The following is a 21,024-nucleotide window of genomic DNA, read 5'->3' on the forward strand; positions in this document are numbered from 1 at the left end:
GACTTAAAACCACGATCACATAGTTTGACATTAAAATCAACAAACATTACCAAAACATAACAGAACTTTTCATGCCTATGGTTAGATTAAAAAAAATAAGAAGAGTTGCTTTTGGTTTGTGCTAATGACGAACAACTTGTGCAGAAAATACCATAACAGTCAGCACTATGGATTTAATTTCAAAATGTGGTCATAAATTTAATCCTTATTGAATCATGCTCCTAAGGCCGGGGTAATAATGTAATTGCAGGGCCCTCAGGGAGAACAGTATTAATACTGATGAGGCTACCCTGGGTAAACAAGCATATTATTATTATTATCAATATTATTATTATTATTATTATTATTATTATTATTATGTTATTATTACTCGGAAGAGGGTGGAAGGATCTAATATGGCAAGGGCGCTTATGACATCAAACATCACTTAGATTCATGTCAAACAGAAACTAGACCAATGTGCATCAACATACAGAATTAAATCCTCAGTTTACCTTCACAAGATTTCAATAAGGCTTGGGCTGACATTGTGGGAACCATCCTTTTCAGGAAAATAACTAACTCGGTGATGGACACTTAACAGGTAAGTCATTTTGCCTAGTTATAAAATTCAAATTAAACAAGAAAATTTCAGCCTTAAGAGTTTGACAAATTCAGGAGAGCAGTAAAGAACCAAAACAAATTTGTTTGTGTGTTGTCTGTGTGCGATCCTGATCGACTTAATCCAGATTTACATTGTCATCAAGTTGGATTCCTAGTACTCTTCCTCAAGAACTACATGATTTCAGAAAAAGTGTGCACGTGCATTTAATGCAGAACTGGATGCACAGTGACAAGGATTTCATGTTTTATACAAATTACAAGTATTTTTTATGACGATTTTGAATCACTGAGTTCACATAACACCTCATTAAAAAAGTTTATTTCATTTTCTCATCCACCTTGAATAATGAATTCGGTGTGATGCAGTTTAAAAAGGCATACCCTAAAGTTGAGGTGTGCGCTTAGTATGAATTTCAATGGGATATTTCATTTCTCATTATGCAATGTTGTTCCAATTTCCAAACACACCTTTATTTCTTCTACTTTGATCAAGTTAAACACCATTTGATGGCCATTTTACACTAACATAGACATGACATATACTCTTACACTAGAGAACATAAACTAACTTACAATGTGGGGTCTGGTATCAGTTAGTTGCCATAGCTACATACCAGACGTTTCAGTCGTCATGGCACGCTTTTAAAAGAGAAACACAGCTTTGCTGCGAAGTCGTCTTCTTCTTCCTCCTTCTCCCTCCGTCCTCATATAATGTTTTTCTCGATAAACACATCCAAGCAAAATTTATTTAAAAAAGAGATATGACCATGAGAGGTCTTTGTACGTACAGTATTTTAAGATACCATTTTGTTGTTTTCATGAGTTCATTTTCATCTTGGCAAAGGATAAGACAGTTAGGGCAATGGCTTTCTGCGACGAAACTTGGGAACAAAATATCCTTATGTCGTCTGCTTCTCACATGCGTCATGGGAACATCCTGCCATTTGACATAGTAATGATAAAAAGAGTCACATAGGTATATATATTTAGTATATACAGTCTTGTCCATAAACACTCTTTGGTTTGCGTATTCAGCAATTCTTCATGCATATAAAAGTTTGATGCATACGTCCTCATAACGGCATCCCGAGCACGTTTGTGTCACGGAAGATGATACCACGTAATACGTATGCACAAACGCTGGTCACACACTAGAAAATCAGACACTCCCGGCCGGACAACCCCCCACTTGTTCACGCGACATGTCTTGGTTCGTCTGTCTGTCCGTCCATCCGTCCGTTAAACGTGAATGGAAGTGTGGTTCAGGCGCGAGAGCTGCAGGTGTTACATAGGTGCGACGAAGTGCATAAGTGGTCCTTACTCAAAGTCTCAGACACCCCCTCTTCTTGATAGAATAAGAGGGAAGTCATCAGAAATGTCAATCGGCTCATTTTCGTTTGCTGTGCAACATCTCCATAAGAAGGCTGTTGTAGGGTACTTCGCCGTTTAGATGCTTGTAGTACAGGTACTCCTCTGCCCGTTGGCTGATCTGCCTGATCTCAGGAAGTAGCCTCAGCATGAGTCGGAATTTGTCTGAAACGTTTGTGTATGCCGTCATGGTATGCTCTAGCAGGGCAGCGCTGATCTGGTCTTGGCATCCGTCGATTATATGCTTATCATGGAGTGCAACAATACCTGGGGACAGAAAATGAAAGCACAATAACATTAGTACACATTTGAGGGAATGTCAGGGGCACACTATAGCACATGCAATGGATTAAGAGATAGTTCTAGAAGATTATATTCATCTGTCATCAGTAGTATCAGAACTTCTGAAGTGATACATATCTATTGGATGTCAAGCCACAAAACTTGTTTCTGTTATTTTTAATAAATGTACTCCGACTAAATTGGGTATAGTTCATTCCAAACATCCTGTTGCACATGCAACATTTTCAGATCATTTATACGACATTCCGATCTTATTTATTATCCAGAGTTTCCAGACAATTTCTAAAGAGGGAACACTCACCTGGATTAAGGAGGATCATAAACTTAAGACAAACATAGTCTTTGTGGTCCAGCTTGAGTTCACGCATTCGCATGACGATGTTGCCCATCTGATCAATGACGTCAGCAGGACCCATGTGTGAGAGCGTGGCCTGGTCTAACGTATGGCCAGTGATCATGAGGACACCCTCTCCGTGGTGGTGGATCTGTCGGTAGAGATGATCGAAGAGGAGGAGCTCGCTCCACGAGTTCTGCAGGAGCTTCATCTGGTCTTCAACCTACAGACAGGAAGAGAAATAGAAAGAAAAAGGAATATTAAAATATTTGATCGTTTACCATGGTCTGTCTTTAAAGACAGAATTTATAGCAATAATAGTGAACTTTGAGATTATTTTGTTTTCTATTATTTTTTGGTATAGGTTTCCTCCATAAGAGGAAGAAGAGACGAGATAGTGATCAATAAAGATATAATTGAGAGATATCTACCAGACCTACCTAAAATAGAGTATGTATAGGCTGGACAGAGATGATAACACTAACAGAACAAAACCATGGCACTACCATGGTATTACCATGATACAGACCGTACACAGTGGCTCTATAATAATTATGTAGTGTACCTAAATATTTGTTTATGAACCGTGTACCATGGTAATTTATTATAAAGGAAGAAGAGGAATATAGAAGAAAAAGAAGATGGCTGAGAGTGAGAAGGAGTCCAAGAAGGAGAACAGAAGAAATTAGTCTTCATATAAATCTGAGAAAACAAGATTATCTAAATCTCATATGACTATTCTGTATCCATACGGAAGAACAGCAGAAAATAGAGCAAAATTATTCACAAACACACACTACAATTTATTTTTGTAGAATGTATGAAACTGAAAGGGGAGAAGGAGAGAGATAGAGACAGTGAATAATATCATCATCAACATCGGACTTATGATCTAAAAAGACAAAAGACAGTGGTGGCTTCTGTGGGAAGTTCACCAAGATAACAGTTATGAAACTTTCATAACATGTCGCAATTTATAGCATGAAGCCAGACGTAACTATAAAAATCGCCATGCATGCATGTTCGCGATGTTGGTCCAGTATATAACGGACCTGATAATATAATCAGGCTGTTACGTAATATGACGTAACAATGTCTGGACTTGCTGAGTGGCAGACACACGAATGTGTGTGTCAGCTTGAAGAACTCAGACCTACCCATGTACCACTTATCAGATAGATGAACATTATGCAGACATGCGGGGCACTGATCTCATTCTGAAGGGGGAGGGGTGGCACCATTACTATCAAAGTCTTTGAACACAGACCCTATGTTTGATAAGATAAAATCAAACCGGGCAGAATTTGTGAAAAACAAATTCACCTTCTGTTCTATATCCTGGCAGTTATTACGATTCGCGTTGATATTACTAATTACACTGAAGTCTTGTTTTTTCCAACGTCATGCAATCTAATCTCTCATTAACTGATAACGAAGAAACAAACCCTTGATTGTTTTAAATGGAGTGATAATCCAATCTTATTCATCAATATACGTTGGGGAGCCGCATGCACTGGGTATAATACTGGTTTCAATAATCTTTCTGCCACTGGTTTCTGCCACTGGTTCAAACCTAATTCATGTAAAATTTTCAAATAGTAGGGTCATATTGATAGAATAATTAACTTAGACAGACAAACTTTACTGTACGAAGACATAATATATTACTACCAGACATTGAACAATCACTGGTACCGATCTTGCTACCCCAACCCTGGGTCTTCCTTGAAGTTCTACATCCTTCTGAATGGACTATTGTATCGGGCTAGACAGTGCCAATTGTGTTCCAGGTAATCGGCTATTGTGCGAAACAAACACAGGTTATCCAAAATCTATTGGTAAGAAGTATTGATTGAGCGGCGTTAGTCTGGGCGCGTTACATAATACGTCTCAGACTCATACAGCGGGCAACCGTTATGGCGATAAATAGTCTGGGTACGTTGGTTGAACTGGTATGTTATCGTGTGAAATGAAGCAGGCATTTTGCCTAATCAGGATCATGAAAAGGTCTGTTGGATGAGGCATGGGTGAGGCCTGGACATAGCAGGGGGTATAACATGCTGGAAGATTCGGGTGGACTTGAATTTCATGAAAACATACCCACACGAAATCGAATTATGCAAGATTCAAATCTTTACTGTACCCCGCGAGGGATGAAACACATTTGTAAATACACATATACCAGGAGATTGAACGCTGTAAATTAAATTCAATGAGTTATATACCGAATAGGAATACATGTACGTACATGACAAGTCATGATGACTAAAATCGATACAATGATTGTGTCAAATGGCTAATAGAATGACCAAGAGCAATTCAAACTTTTGAGAAGACAACATTTTATCAGTTAGTGGATACTATTAAAAAATGAAAACAGTTATCAACCTTCACCGTCAGGAAGAAGCCCCTGTTTTGGCTAATCACGCCATGATCTATAGTTTTATATTCCCTAAAGACTCAATCGAGCCACCCTTAATTCAGTAGTCATTCACATTGCCAATTAGGGAGTTTATCCTATCATTTAAGATTGTTTTTTTCTAAAATTTTCACAATGCATTATTTTAATGGTACATTCCTGGGTAAAACCTAGGAAATCTCATTACACTAAATTATTATCATTTAATTAATTTCCCAAGTTTCTACCGTGGGAAGGGATTAGTATGTCGGAGCTTCACGCTTTAGGTGAAGAGATAAGACGAACCACTGACGTGAGAAACAGTCTACTGATTCAAAAGTGCTTACTTGAGAAAATCCAAGACAGCACTAGACTCATACATTTAACTAAGCTGGGGATGGGGGCAACATTCCAATCATAAACCCATTACGTAAGAACACAGGTAGAGTGTTTACGATGATAATGCAAGGTGGCTACATCTGCCGTCGTCGACAAAAAATTAGGAATAGGATAAACAGGGCGTTGTTATAAAATGCTCTGATTTACGGAGAATGATAATGAAGCTTTTCAAACAAAAATGTCTCTCTTGCAATACAACTAGAGGCGTTTCAAATTACACCGATTCCAAAATGACAGTTACAGGTGAGTAAGAGGCTGAGGTTTTTTCTCAACAATTCAACCTGAAGGACACAAAAAATGCCTTGTTTGAAAAGAAACCTTATAACCTCTGCACAATTATGAATATTAATGAACAGAGCTGATCAATAATTGAGCTCAATTTAATTACCAATACGAAGATAGCTGAAGATGCTCGCGTTCAAATTCAGCTGTTCACTCACTTTAAAAGAGGCATCGCCTTATCGGTATTATTGTCTGTCAGAAGCCTTTTAAAAATGAACTCGCGAAAATAGCGTTTCTTTGAGTTTGAGAGGCATTGGAAGCAATGAAAGAAGGCATGGAAACGAATGGAAACGAATATAAAAGGCATGGATGATTGTAAAGATGGTTGTTGGAAAATGTAGCGCTAATCCCTGCGGCTCGTTTAACCTTGACCCAACAGGGATGAATATTGGCGGCGGTTTGCGGCCAGATATAATACTATTCCGATTTCACTTCATTATTCATATAGACATAGTGCAGATAAAAAGTATTGTAAAGGCATTGTTTTAACAATATTTCCAGTTTTACAAATCTGAGATGCATGGCCCTACGTGTTATCAGTGTCTGTGATATGGGGTAATATTGAAGCCCTCAAAATATTGGGCTTCAAAATGATCATGAAGTCACTCTATCTGGAATCACTAATCAGACACTTATTCCAATATTTGCGACACAGTGTGCGCGTGTGTATGTGCGTGTGGGTGACTGAGTGTGTGCGTGTGCTAGATCAGAAAAGGGACAAAACTATGAATATGAATTGGTCATTTGACACTAATATGCAAACAATACATAATAATCATGGCGCCACCCTTCCTTATAATATTCCCTGGATTTGTTATCTTTTAAAATGTTCTCGTGATAAAATAAAAGAACTGCAGTGTATGCCTATTCAATGGGTATAAGAATACTTCCTTTTCATAAATCATAAACCATACTACGCAGTCGTACAAATTATCATAAGGGTTCCAATTCGATTTTAATCTCTTTTATTTGTGTTTCGGGTCAACAGATTGTATGCGGTATGGATACTAGAGGCCTGTCGCTTGACCTAATGAGTGTAGTGAATCGTTAACGGCAGAAAGGGGGGGGGGGGAACAATCCCTTGAATGAAGAGCATGAAAGCCAGAGGAAGACTGAGGAAGAGGGAAAGAGAGGGAAGAGGGGGCAGACACAGTGAGAAAGAGAGAGAGAGAAAGAGAGAGAGAGAGAGAGAGAGAGAGGGGGGTGGATGAAGTGAGGGAGATGTACTGATGTACAGTCTAGAAAGAGAAATAGGTGATGGTGAAAACATGGTGTGTGAGAAGGGAAATTAGCGATAGATATAAGAGACACACACACAGAAACATAATGAAACAGAATGAAACAGAATGAAAGAGAGAGACACACACACACACACACAGAAACATAATGAAAGAGAGAAAGAGAGAGAGAGAGAGAGAGAGAGAGAGAGAGAGAGAGAGAGAGAGTGTATGCTATGTTCTGTCAATATAATTAGTGTAATCATCAAATCCAGTTTTTTTTTCTCCCCTGCTCATTAGTGCGTAAATGCTTGAATGGCAGCAATATTCAATAACACGTCCGAACAGTTCCAGACAATAAAGGATATTAAAAGAGCAAGAGAAAGAAAAATAACGATTTTTTTTTTAGAACAAAGAAAGCGTGGAAAATCATACAGGACTTTGATGCTATACAACGCAATTCAATCTGGAACGTCATGATTTGCAAGATAGTTTGGAAAATCAACTATTACAGAGTATATTCCTTAAAAAATATTTTGTCTATAGTTTGATATTACTAGTTTTTTTGCCAAATGAATTGAGAAAACGAAAAGATACAAGATGTAAATTTTCCAAGAAATCAATGAATGATGAATGAAAATGTTAATTAGAAACTTCAACGGGAGTATATTTCCTTTGTTCTCTCTCGCTATCGTTATTATGAATTAATTTTACAGCACATGTACCCATTATAATAAGTGCATATGGTGAATTTTTTTCAAAGCAATATGGTGTGATTTCCTTTGATCTGAGAAGAATAATCATTTTAATTTATGGGAATAACATTTAAAAGAAGGGTTGGCAAATCCTCATAATAATATTATGGAATATTTCATTCATGCCAACAACCGATTAATTACCTTCCAGTGTATGCATTTTGAAAAAAAATGACCTTGATATTTCTATCTACCACATGAAATAACCAATATAGGGAAATGAGAAATAAAAAGGAATGAGAAATAAAAAGGAATAATGAATAAAACAACCACACAATAAACATACATCAGGGGAATCCAAGAAAGCTGGGGAAAATCCTATTAAAAAGGTCACTGTATATTATGTCTACAAATGGAAACTTTAATATTTTTATTTTTTAAAAGAATTCGTTCTTCCATATCCAAATTGATTGATCTGGTGGAAGCAATATATGGGTATTTCTTGAATTTGAGATAAAACAGTAAGAAATACGGTAAAAACACAGGGAAGAAAAAAATAATGTTTCCAATTCTAGCTATCGTCACTTCAAAGCAAAAACAATTATCTTTCACACCTCTACGATCTACAAAATAGACAGTCCATTAGGTGAAATTGAAACTCTTATCTGTTTGCATTCAAAATGATAAATTCTTAACTTTCAAATATTATTGTGAAGTCATAATTACCTTGAGTTCCTTGAAGAAGAGACTATTCCTGGCCCAGTCCACAAATGCAAAGAGGGTTTGGTCAGCCAGCTTGCAGACCATACTGAAGAAGTCCCCTGGTGCCGTCATACCCATGGCAGATTGGAAGTACGAAGCGACCTTAGCTTGGAGTTGAGCCTGGTCTGGTTCGCTTCGTATGAGCTCCTGGATGAGCTTCGGGGTGTGGTCAGGTTCGGTTTTCACCGACAACGGGCTGGTACTCGACGCGGGCGGGGGCGGACTGGATGTGGGTGGTTGGATGGGCGCTGTCGACGTCGTGTAGTTGAGCGGCTGTATCTGCGGGGGAGGGCCGTAGGGGTCGTTCTGGGGTAACGACATCGGTTGAGGGATGTTCATGATGGGGCCCTTGTTGAGGTGGTCGCGGATGACCATGGTTGGAGGTGGAGGGAGGCCTGAACTCCGTGAGGCCGCCGCATGGATGTTTTTGATAGCCATGCTTATGTCCGGGTTGCCCGGCGTGGACATAGCCCGGGCACTGGCGATTATACGGTTTCTCTGTTGTTGTTTTAGTGCTCTGTCACGCTTGTACATGGGACCGAATTTATTTCGTCCTCCTCTCATCCTGTCCGGCCTCACAGCTGCAGGGAAGAAAGCAGTATTTTTAGATTTTTAGTGGCTGGCAATGCTGGAAAATTTGAAACCCCCGCTAAAAAAGGTATGTGCATTTGAAAGTTGAAACATGGACTTCTATAGTAAGTCCATGGTTGAAACAAATAAACAATGAAATATAATAATATATAATTATCTTTCAAAAAAAAAAAAAATACTTACGATCAATAATAATAATACAAACAAAATAACAAATAAATAAATAATGAAATAGCACATTAACTAATACCAACTGACTTTACATCAACATTTGGAATTAACCGGCCGAATGAAATACAAATGTTTACACACAATAATGGTTTCATCTCCACACCAAAATATTACACTATAAAGTGTCTCTTAGATTGATTGACAAAGGCTATAGATAGCACAGATCGATAGTTGAGACAGTGATATAAAAGAAACAAAAAATGAGCGAGAGAGATGAAAAAAGAGGCGTGTGTCAGAGAGACGAGGTGACATGTGAATCTTTTTATACGTGTAGCCTTTTTATAACATAGTATAGAAGGGAACAATAACTATAATTCTCATAAGCCTGCATTTGGTTAAGCATTAAATTGCAGTCACCGGGGAACAGATGGGGCTGAAAATCTTTCAAAAGGCGAAGGCATTGTACGGGAAAAGTCAAGGGCAGTAGCGACCTACCTTCAAGCTTCATGCCAACCTTGAGGCACTTCTGGAAGCGGCAGTAGGGACACCTTTTGCGTTGTGTCTTATCAATAGCGCAATTCCTGTTCTCTATGCATGTATAGACCTTCTTATTCTGGACTGTCCTCTTGAAGAACCCCTTGCAGGACTCACAGGTCAGCAGGCCATAGTGGTAACCTGACACCTTGTCTCCGCACACCGGACACGGCTCCTCCAGCTCAGGTTTCACGTCGGACTGGTCAAAGTTGAAATCCATCCGGAGCGCTGGAGCTGCTGGGAGCAAGGACAAAACAGACAAAAAAAATAAATGCTTATGAAATAACATATATTGATTTAGAATAAGATGACGCTGTTTAGAAAGGTGGGAAACATGATGAAGACGCGAGCAAGATATCTGAAGAGGTCGAGGTACCCGTGAAAGAGAAAAAGAAAGAGAGAGTGAGAGAGATGAACAGGGAGAGAGATGAAGAGGAAAAAGAAGCTGGAATTTGACAAATAAATTCAGTTTCAATTCAATTTCTATTCAAATATATTCTGAACAAAACTATCACATCTCAGCTATTAATATGCACCAGCTCCATGCTTCAGTCGTATCAGTCCTTAGCAAAATGTGTTACTAATGTATTTCCCTTCTCTCATTATTCTACTCTCTTCAATATACACGTATATAACACATGTACATAACGATACACAGTTTGAGTTAAAATACCATTACACACAACAAAAAACTGAATTTGCAATTTAATACATAGAGAGGATGAAGAGGGATTTTTTTTTTTAATATATAATTTTTTAAAACAAATCTACAAAAAAGGGAGCGGCTATCCATCAACGAGAAGGACAGTTTGATCAGGTAGAGTGGAGATTTTTTAACGCGGTAAAAAGCTATAGCTGCCTGCCTAGCTGATGGCTGGCTCATCGACTTTGGCGCCACAGGGCGGGGGCCGGAGTAGGCGCCTAAGTGGCGCCACCGATACTACTGCACAAGCACGGTCAACCAAAATAGGCGGAAAAGATGTGCACGTAATGATTCGCGCATGACTTGAAATGCAGCCTTTTAAAACTATTCTCTCCCCTCCTCTCTTTTTATGTTTTCATCTCTCTCTTCATCTATCTATCTCTCCCTCTCGCTCCCTTTCTCTCTCTCTCTCTCTCCCTATATCTGTCCCTCTCTCTCAATTTCCATCTCCTTGACACCCGTCTCCGACTCCATCTTTCCCCTCTGTCTTTCTCTCTAGCTCTATCTTATCTTCGTTCTTTACCTCTCTCTCATTCTTACTCAGTCGTGTCATCATATTACGTTCTCTCTCTCATTTTCCATGCATCCATCCCTCATTGTCTTTCACTATCTCTCTCTCTCTAGCAGACATTATCCAATTTAATCAGATTCTTGATAACAATTTAATGTATAATTTTATCCACGTCCTGATGATTCCACTAATTGCTCGCCATCAAATAATCACAGACGGAGAAACGTAGGAAAAAAGGCACATGGCATAACCACGGCCAGTGAGATATAATTAGCAATAATATGCAAAGGGACAAAGCATTGTTATGGTTTATGGCTACATACCACCCCGCCGTCGGACCCGGAAAGTAATTCCCGCCTCTCTCCTACGACTTGGAAATCGTAGGAAAAAAAAAATCTGACGTTTTCTGAGCTGGCTTTTAAATTATCTCATGCCAAATCACGACAGAAGACAGTAATAGCCCATGGATTTCAGATAATGTGACCTTCATGCGTCCCGTCCAAATACAACAAGCGCAAGCGAGTCAAAATGGTCAGATAGCGACTTCTCCCCAAGACAGACAGACAAGCTATTTATTTCTTCACCTCACCCTTCTCCTTATGCAAATATGAGACATCGGAACGGAGAATGACCAAATTCTATCTCCCGTTTGAAGTGTGATCTTGTATTCGACCGAGAGTCATTGCATACCCATATACTCTTTCATAGGGGCAGGCGTGTGGAATAAAGCCAGACCAACTTTGCTTGCACGGCATGCAGGGAGGGAAAATATTGGTCACAAATGCGGCATCGAAAATTTGCTCGGCGACCCAATGCATCGTCGCGTACTAATCCCGTTAATACATGCTCAAATGCTTCCCTTGGCAAAATAAAAAAAGCGGGAGGGAAACGAAAAGAGAGAATGGACGAATTTCTGTCGAAGGGTGTCGAATAATTAACATGATTAATTCAGAATAAACAAACAGGGTTGCACACCGTGTATACCATTCAGAGAAACTAATGTTTTCACACATAAATGTGCCATTGTTGTCTAACCACCCTATACACCATGCAGATCACCTTCTATCATTGATTTTATCACAATCTTTCGGCGCTTCCTAGCATTTCAATGTTCCCCGCAATAATAATGACAAAGAAATAAACAGATATTAGAAGAGGACAAAACTACGATCCCATTTTACTTCATTTTGTGCAAGTAGAAAGGCCTTTGACCAAACAAATATCATTTTAATTTTGTTGGGTCCCTCCTCAGTCCTTTCCTCGTTCTGCCTTACATGACTGTCTGTTCCGAAATCAAATAAAATAATAACAATCTAGGGACATCTAGTTAGGACTGACAACAAAAAAAAGAAATCATTGATTAGGGTGTAATCTCACCTTGTTTTCAGTTTCTAACGTGGATGTATGACATTTGAAATTGTATTGACAAAATCTGTGTTGAAACTTACCTAATATTTCAATGTCCCAAATAAAAACCAAATATATTAACATGGGACCCCTCGTCCTTATTTTCGAAAATAATGGACGAAAAAAGAGGATCCATTTTAGTAATTGATTTTAGTAATCCAGTAATTTGGCCTTATCTTTTCTAAAGAAATCGAAACAAAGAAAGATAACTACTGAGATAATAATACTTAATTTTTCGATTGTTTGAAATCAAATAGTAAGACAAAGCTACACTTGCAGATAAATTAAGACCGATGGAACAATCCTTAGGAGTTTAGTCTTAGCGAATACCACTGAACAAGCCCCTGCACTCTATGCAGACGATGCAAATTTGAACTTTGATGGTTTCTACAATTTAACAGAATGTCTTCATCATTGAAGATGACAACCGCTACAGACAGAAAACGAACTGGAAATTCCTTTGAAGTAAAGCGGCGATGATTCGACTAGACGACCCTAAAGTGAATGATAAAACAGCATCATCAGAAATTCTTCTACATAATATGTTCTGTTAGAAAAACAAAGTTCCTACTTCCTAGGCCCATCATATCCATTGACAACACGAATGACTGTTGAACAATATATTCACTGTCATAAGATATTGTTCTTAAGAAGCAGGAAGGTTTTACTGTTTTATAGGAATCCTCATCAAACTCCTCACCATGCTATGTTCTTTTCATAACTAGCATTCCACTAGAGGCAATTTATTGAAGTACATCTACATTCATAATTATTATTGATTGGACGTTTTATTGAAATTTTATTTTATTTTATTTTAAATTATAACTTTACAACTACCCCTATACGTGTTGTAACGATGACATCATCATTCCCTCCCCTCTTCAAACAGTGACGTCATAACTTCTCCACCTGTTGACTGTAATGGAAATAAGAGAAAGGGAAGAGTCACTAGAGAGAGACGGATGTAAAGGTAGAGAAGATAGTGAGATAAAGATATATATATATATAATATATATATATATATATAGAGAGAGAGAGAGAGAGAGAGAGAGAGAGAGGGGTAAAAGGTGGAAGATGGAAAGAGATTGTAGGAAAGTGAAAGATTTAAAAAGAGTGAAATAATGAAAAGATATAAGTGGGAGAGAAGGAGAAAGAAACAGAGAGAGAGAGAGAGAGAAAGAGAGACAGACGGACAGACTGATAGAGAAAAAAAAACGAACAGACAGAATAGAGAGAAGATGATGAAACTGACAGAGAAAAACAAGAGAGGAAGAGGGGCGGGGGTGGGGGTCATTACGAGTGTGGAAGAAAGTGGGAGATTGAGAGAGAGGAAAAGATGCAAGGAGAGAGGGAGAGATGAAAGATAAAAGTGGTTACGAGGTAGATAATGATAATGGTAAAGATAGAGGAGGAGGAAAAGCTCGATGTAAACGAGGAACGCATCAGGTTACCAGGGACATTTCTTGCTCCAACTCGAGAATCCCAGGACGGTTACAAAATCTGAACTTCACTTCACATTTCCCCACGATAGAGCATGCGGACGGGAAAAGGGTGATCATGGGCGTAAAAAGTGCAATGAACTTGGGAGTAGACGAGGAAAGAGTACCGCAGGGTTTCGGGTTGCACTCTATACTACCAACAATACACGATCTTTCGCTTCCTTCTAGTCTACGTCCCAGGCGAATCCAACCCGTCACAATCCATGCAAAAACTTATTATCAACGATTCTCCATCAAATACTCAAAGTCATCAAAGCCAACAGGCCTGCTTCTCCCTGGACTGCGAGATCTATTCAAAGCGTGAAAATCGTGAGCACTTTATATCCTGTAAACTCTAGCCACACTTTTATCACCGGAAAGGAGATTTCGAGGAATATATTTTCGCGTTTCGGAGACAGGCTACAACTCTTGTCCGATGCACTTTCGATTTCTCTCCACTAAAAATCTCGACCCGTGATTAGTCAGAGCTCCGAGTCCGAGATAGAGCAGGGATACACCGTCACAAGCATAGAGTAATCAGAGTTTAGGGGAGTCACCAAATTTATGCATAAATCTAACTTGTATCAGGATAAGCAGTCATCGATTTCGAAGGCTTAATTAATTTCTAATTAGAGGATTTAGGCAAACGTGTGAAATACTGTGAATATTATGTAGCTATTTGGGCATCTGATTTTGAGCAAACAACGAAATACAAGCAGATAAGCATGATACTTGTGACTAAAGCAAAAGATTTATTGGAGAAAGTATTCTTGGAATAGAAAAAAAAAACCTTTATGATAAAGAAATAATAATAATGCATTCCTTACAAGCACATGAATAGAACAAAACCATTAAATTACGTTTCTCTTTTTATATTCTTAAAACGATTGTATTTTTTTTTCATGGCCCACTCTATCTACTCATCTAACTCCTTCTCCCAATTTTGTAAGTAGGCCCATCGAATCATTTCTTTGAGGTGTTGTGAAACATTATAAATAATCATATGACCCACTTTCTACAGCCTCTCTCCCCGGTCGCCATTTACCAGGCGGTGGAACCCCTATGGTGCACAGGCATATACAACCCTTTCACAGTTGTTATATTCAGGCAGGGTAGTCGAAAATCTGTGCATGTAAACATAATGCGTGTACATGGACAAGGAAAATAGGTATAATGGTGTAAAAACACAAGCATGAAGTAAATACTGGTATTGTGCTTATTTCTCTCAAAGTGTCTTGACTCATGATCATGCCCGCATTTCTGGCATATGTTCTTAAGTTTCAACTACCCATTGCTAAGGGTGTAGTTGAAATAAGCCAAAGTATACTGCTCCTAACTACTGCTAAGAAAATGGTTATGATATTAAAGCGAAAATCTGGATGCAAGACAAGTAGGCTTATCATAATTTCCTTCATGACTATTGACACAGTCAGTGTACAAACAAATACATTCCTTTTTCAGGAGCAACTTCTTATCGAAGCAAAATCAGACCTGGCTATATCTGGTAATAGTTATCTTCAGTAGTATTTGTTCATTCTTATATTTTATATAATAATACAAGTCTGTCGTACCTGGTTATTTCTCATTTACAAGCTTACAATGGCTTGTTTGAGAGTTTTAGGAACAAGTTGCCCACCGCCCCCTCATTTTATTTTGCGAGTAGTGTTTTATGTTGAGCAACACGACTGCAAACGATGATTGATCATATACAAAGATTACAAAATACCCATTCAATCCCGAACAATATCATCAAGCTATGCCAGGCCTGCCGATCAAACTCCGAACATGTATTTTTTTCTCTCTCTCCCTTTTTCATTTTATTTTTGAACCGCGACATACACGCTTGGCTTGCGATACGTACCAAACACAATGGATACAAATTACACCAAATGTGAGCCACACAAAATACGGGTGTAGAAGAAAAGAAATTGTTTGATTATTACTACAAACCCTCCCGTGGACACTTTTGTGTTAGAATTATGGTTAGTTGAGTCTCCATAAATACTCCAAAAAAAGCAGCCCATTTTTAAATGATTTGTGAAAAATGAGCGACATTATCGAGCTTTAAATGAAATAATTTGGAACATTAGTCATCACAATGTAAGTGCGACAGATTTATGGCTAGTGTAAAATAGTACGACACTAAAATGTGCAGATATCTATATTTGGAGCAAATCACCCTGCATTTATTTTTATTGTTCTGTCTAAAATCAAGCAACTGATATTAAACAAGGTCTCACAGGTATGGATAATGGTGGTACCGCTTAAACTAATAGATGAATAAACGTGAGGGCACATTATTACAGGAAATAGTATATTACTGTAGAATATTAAATTTACAAGCACAATTACAGACATTTAATTCTTGTCATTCTGTATGTTGACTTTCACATACTTATTCTCAGTATTTATATTGTCATTATACCACTAGTAATGAACCTTAACTATAGTGACAGTATTCACTTACAAGCCAATGCATGGATCCATCATCCATCAAATGATTACATAATTCAACAATAATCATGCACTGAAAGCTGTTCTTAAGTATTACTATTTTATCAAATAATTATAAAGTAAGTATATAGTATTTTTGATCTGTTACCACATAATCATGATGTTTGTCATAGTAAGGGTTATTTATTATTTTAAACATCGAAATGAGTAATTGTTTCTTCTTACATTAACTTTTCATGACATGAAGACAATACCACACAACTGTATTACAGAATCAATAATCATAATTCTAGCGAGTATCATCGCCACTTCCCTTTAAGTTTAAGCTACAATATTATGCTTCAGGAAAATAGAACAAAGTCTATATCCCCCGCAGCAGATCAGATAGGGCTTATATTTTAGGCCTATACACAGCAATGAATCCACAGCAATGAATCACAGACCGCATGTCAGATAGAACCGAAGATCCATTATTGCGTCATTGCCAGCAGGTCATATTCAGCATGAACATATTATTTGCCATGATGTAACATCGTCTATCAGTATCAGACATGGCCATTAAAATATAAGATGAAGATAAGCATCGTGATAATACTGCACAGTAATCACGGATCATCAGAAAGAAGAAAAACTTAAGAGGGGGGGGGGGTGTACGAAATATAAGAGGGAAGGAAACGGCTATTGCCAGATGCATGTTGAACATGGGCAATGGATAAACAAAACACAAATACAAGAAATAAAGCAAGTCTGATAAAAGGAAAATTTTTATAGCATAGATCACCCAATAGGCTATAAGAAAAGGAGGCAAGATGGGTAGCACAAAATTATAAACAAAGTTCTTTCATCTGTAACTAATAAATAGGCTTTCAAAAGTAATATAATATCTTAAAATTTAGATAGAAAAGCAGAACAAACCGAAATATTTGAATAAACAAGGAGACTAAATCATGAGGAATTGTGATGCGTGCCTGCATGGTTAGAAGTCCGGGTTAGTAACTAAAAATCAGTAATAATTGTAAGATTAAAAATGTTATGGTAGGGTATTCTGCAATTAAGCCTAATAGTATATCGAGGAGCTATATACAAAAAGTGAAAAACAAATAAGGAACGAGAAAGAAAATGAAATGAAACATCCCTAGATATATTAGATGGCAGATCGCGAGGGCGGGGCTTGGGCGCGCCCCCCTGTGAATTACTGCATCCACAAGACACGATACACACGCTCTTCATTTCTCCCTCTCTCGCGCTCTCACTTTCAACTCTTCGAAGTGTCGCGCTAAAAATACCATGAAAATGCACATAATTATAACAAATTATGAAGATTTATTTATCTTCTCCTTAATCTTGGACCCTTTTCTGGTAATAAAAGTGAAGAAAATGAGCGAGCCAACGGCTTAGCAGTCAAAACAGAGTGAATGAGAAAAGAACTCTGACCTTGACCCAACGGGGGCATAATAAGACTGGCGGGTCCCCCAGACACATAGGCGATGGCGTCTGCTTCCATAGCTCTACACACACACAGACGAACGAACGAACCAAAGAACGGGCGGACACGGGTGCGTTCCTAGGCTACACACAGGGCAATTCCCCGTCCAAACCAGGCACGCAAATATAACGATCAATCGATGATTTATAATCAATTCTCCTTTGTCGATGGTTCACAACCTCCAAAACTCTAACCAACATTTATCCTCAGTGGTATATTTAGTTCCAAAAAATCTTGCACCATTAGAAACACGAGAAAAAGCCAACGAACTGGGCACTATACTGTGCGATTTCGGTTTATAGGTTTCGTATGTAGAATAATATTGCGGCTCATACATTGCGAGGGGAGAGAGAGAGGGAGAGAGGGGAGGGAAAAAAACCGTAGTAGACATGCATGCAAAGGAGTTGAACGTGATGAGAAAATCATACTGCGCAAGTCCGAAAGTCAGCACTGCATATTCATGATATGTAAATGAACCTTAGTCACGTTCGCATACATAACGAGTATGGGCGATAGGACGTCGCCGCTGATTGGTCAGTGGGCACACTCTCAGCTTTTCCACTGATCTTTTAGCCAATCAGTAATGGGTTGAGAGAGAAGAGTAGAAATAGCAGTACACAACAAACCCTGGAGGAACACTATCTTCCGGAATAAATACACTAGCACGAGTACGTGAAATCATGCCGCTGATTTACACATGCGCACAGTAAAGTACAGGCTAACTCTCTCGCTGCATAGAGCGAGTGTAGGCTGCTACGGTCTCAAAGTTTTGAAGAAATACGATTAAACAAAATAAGTAAAACTGATGCAAATGAAGAAATATACAGACAATGAGGAAATCATAACAGCAATAGAATATTCTCATAATCAATCCTCTTACATAATTTTTGTCAAATTCTAGTGATAATTTTTTTGGACTTTTATGTTACGAATAACGTGTTTAACAAAGTGTAATAAAATAACTATATAATTCATATGTTGACTTATGTTGAGTTGACTAAAGTTCAAAAGAGACCCTCGCATGAATTACAAGCAATAAAAAGGCAATGATATAGTTTACTGAGCTAGAAGAGTCAAAACTTACTTTTTAATGTACAGGTAGTATCCAAAGGAATTTCGCCATATTCATCCATGGAATAAGGCCCAGGGCATGGGAATAAGTACTCGGCATGGTCGGGTAACATCGGCATATTGTAGCGATGATACGCGTTGTAATCCCTGTAATTCGAAATTTTAACGCCTGTCTCCTCACGATTCATGAATAAATCTTATATCGTCCCGTCGACGCGAGTCGACACACCGAAAGTGACTGTTCCGTCAACGATAAACAACCGTCAAGAATAACACTTTTACAAAGTCCAGCAAAAGTGAGAATTCGAACTATAAAAAGCTGAATTCTGCCAAAGAAAAGAATTACCAAGTCACACAGAAGGCTACTTCCAAAGTAATGTCGAGAGAAAAAAACTTTTCTTGTTTGCTAAATAAACGTGTGGAAAACATGTGGGGAAAGTTGGTGCAGCATCTCACAAAAAGTCAGAAAACAGTGTGACATGCAGTAGACAGTATGTAAACCATTGAGTGTAATGTTCCATGAGGTTTTAGATTGGCTTTATACAGCGACATTACAAGCAGACGGCTATACCAAGGGTACGTGCGGCCAACAGACCAACTACGCATGCGCTAACTGAGACATAAACTCCGGCTCCCTGTATGCAAGAGTTGAATACAACCATTCAATCCCCACGTAATATTACGTCGCTCGCGAGTGTGTGTGTGTTTGTGTGTGGGTCTGCCTGTGTATTTGTGCGTGAATATAATCTATAAATATGTTTATAAATGTCCTCAGAAGAACACATCACGTACGCATTTTCTTGTTTATTATGACGATTCGGACACCGTCTAGTCCGACTTCATGGCTGACACGACTTACTTTATCTGCCTTATATATTTTTCTCAACCCCATAACTGGTCTGGATGCCTTGCAAGCAGCTAGGAGATAAGACAGACAAATTGACCAAGACACAGAACCCGATTCGGCGAGAGCCAACAAAAATTCCCGACAGCAGTTGTTTTTTCTTCAAACTGCCCTATTGTTGCCTTAAAAGGGCCCCCTGAAATACAAAACATCCCCAAATGAAATATAAAATAAAAGTCAGATACCTATTTCATCTTCATATTGCTAATTGTTTCCCATTTCTTCGAGATAACCACTGATGTCCTCGAAATGCAAAATAAAAAAAAATAAAAAAACACGCCGACAACAAAAACATTATGCATCGGGTACAAATTATCAAATTATTCATGTTTTTTACAATGTCAAAAAAAATTCAAAACGAAAGAAAAAGCAATGGAGTGTTTAAAAGTACGAGCATGACAATGATTATAATACAGACATATCGATTACCACAAACTTTCAAAAGAAGTTCATAGAATGCAATCCGTTTGAACACGAATCACAAACTCAATGGTGTATCCATGATTGAGGGAGGGGTTATTATACCTGGCCTGTCAGACCAACTGAAATTTAAAATTATTTTTGTTTAATGCCGACATTCAAACAGGGGGCGGGGGTGTACGCCGGCGTTTGCTCTTCTCAATTTGCCACTGCAAAATCGGAAGTAGCTACCTCTCTCAATATCTCTCTGGACAGAGGGAGGGGTGGGCCGGGGGGGGGGGGGCAGGCCAACACTGGTTAACCAACAAGCCTTCCTCACTGTATTTCTCAATTTGATTATCATTTTTTTTCTCGCATAATTATAAAACAAAATTGTAGGCCCATTAGCCATTATCATCGACGATGATACTACGAATATATTTTGATTAGGAAAAGTTATGGCCTACATATTAATTTATCTTGCCTCAATAATAATGACTGTGATGTTTAGAAAATCCTGAAGTTTAACAAGACTACAACACCGGCTAAAACTCCGAAAAATATACTTTTTTCTTGAAAGCGTCCAATTTCCAGATTAGGTCTGAAATTGCTTATAACTCAAAATAAACGGTTGCTATTAATCGGAAAACAGATATGTTTATATTGGTGATGCGTAATTACTAGCTGTTTTTAATTTGTTTAATTCATTTGAAAATTCAATATATTTGATAAATACAGTTTGTTACAAAATATATGGTTCGAGGTATATAAACAAATAAACCAACAAATTTTCTCAAGGATTTGAACGCCTTTACTGTTAAGAAAATGTTGGCATTTATGTTGTGGTGCTATTCGCTCCGACCGTATACCTCTGAGTCACTCTGTATCAAACAAACAAACAGATAAAGGGTTTTAACTCTCATTTAACTATATTATAGATGTAATAATTTCATC

The 21,024-nt window shown here is 38.2% G+C and overlaps 1 protein-coding gene across 3 annotated transcripts; it reads right to left on the minus strand.

The window, feature by feature from the left end:
• Window positions 1-326: 326 nt before the first annotated feature.
• LOC587072 (nuclear receptor subfamily 5 group A member 2) lies at window positions 327-19,309 on the minus strand. 3 transcript variants are annotated; one of them, XM_011671473.2, is made up of 5 exons: window positions 18,781-19,308; window positions 9,619-9,894; window positions 8,326-8,942; window positions 2,576-2,831; window positions 327-2,238 (listed from the first exon to the last, which is right to left on the minus strand). In XM_011671473.2, exons 1-5 carry the CDS (start codon window positions 18,953-18,955, stop codon window positions 1,991-1,993), a joined length of 1,572 nt encoding a protein of 523 aa, XP_011669775.1. In that variant the 5' UTR covers window positions 18,956-19,308; the 3' UTR covers window positions 327-1,990. The 3 variants fall into 3 exon arrangements, with proteins under 3 accessions (XP_011669775.1, XP_003728766.1, XP_791919.1); XM_003728718.3 differs by having other exon boundaries at window positions 1,991-2,238; window positions 9,619-9,891; window positions 18,781-19,309; XM_786826.5 differs by lacking the exon at window positions 18,781-19,308 and adding an exon at window positions 17,645-18,064 and having other exon boundaries at window positions 1,991-2,238; window positions 9,619-9,891.
• Window positions 19,310-21,024: the final 1,715 nt, after the last annotated feature.

The sequence above is a fragment of the Strongylocentrotus purpuratus genome, unplaced genomic scaffold, assembly GCF_000002235.5.
Source record: "Strongylocentrotus purpuratus isolate Spur 01 unplaced genomic scaffold, Spur_5.0 spur5_scaffold_4, whole genome shotgun sequence".
NCBI lineage: Eukaryota > Metazoa > Echinodermata > Echinoidea > Camarodonta > Strongylocentrotidae > Strongylocentrotus > Strongylocentrotus purpuratus.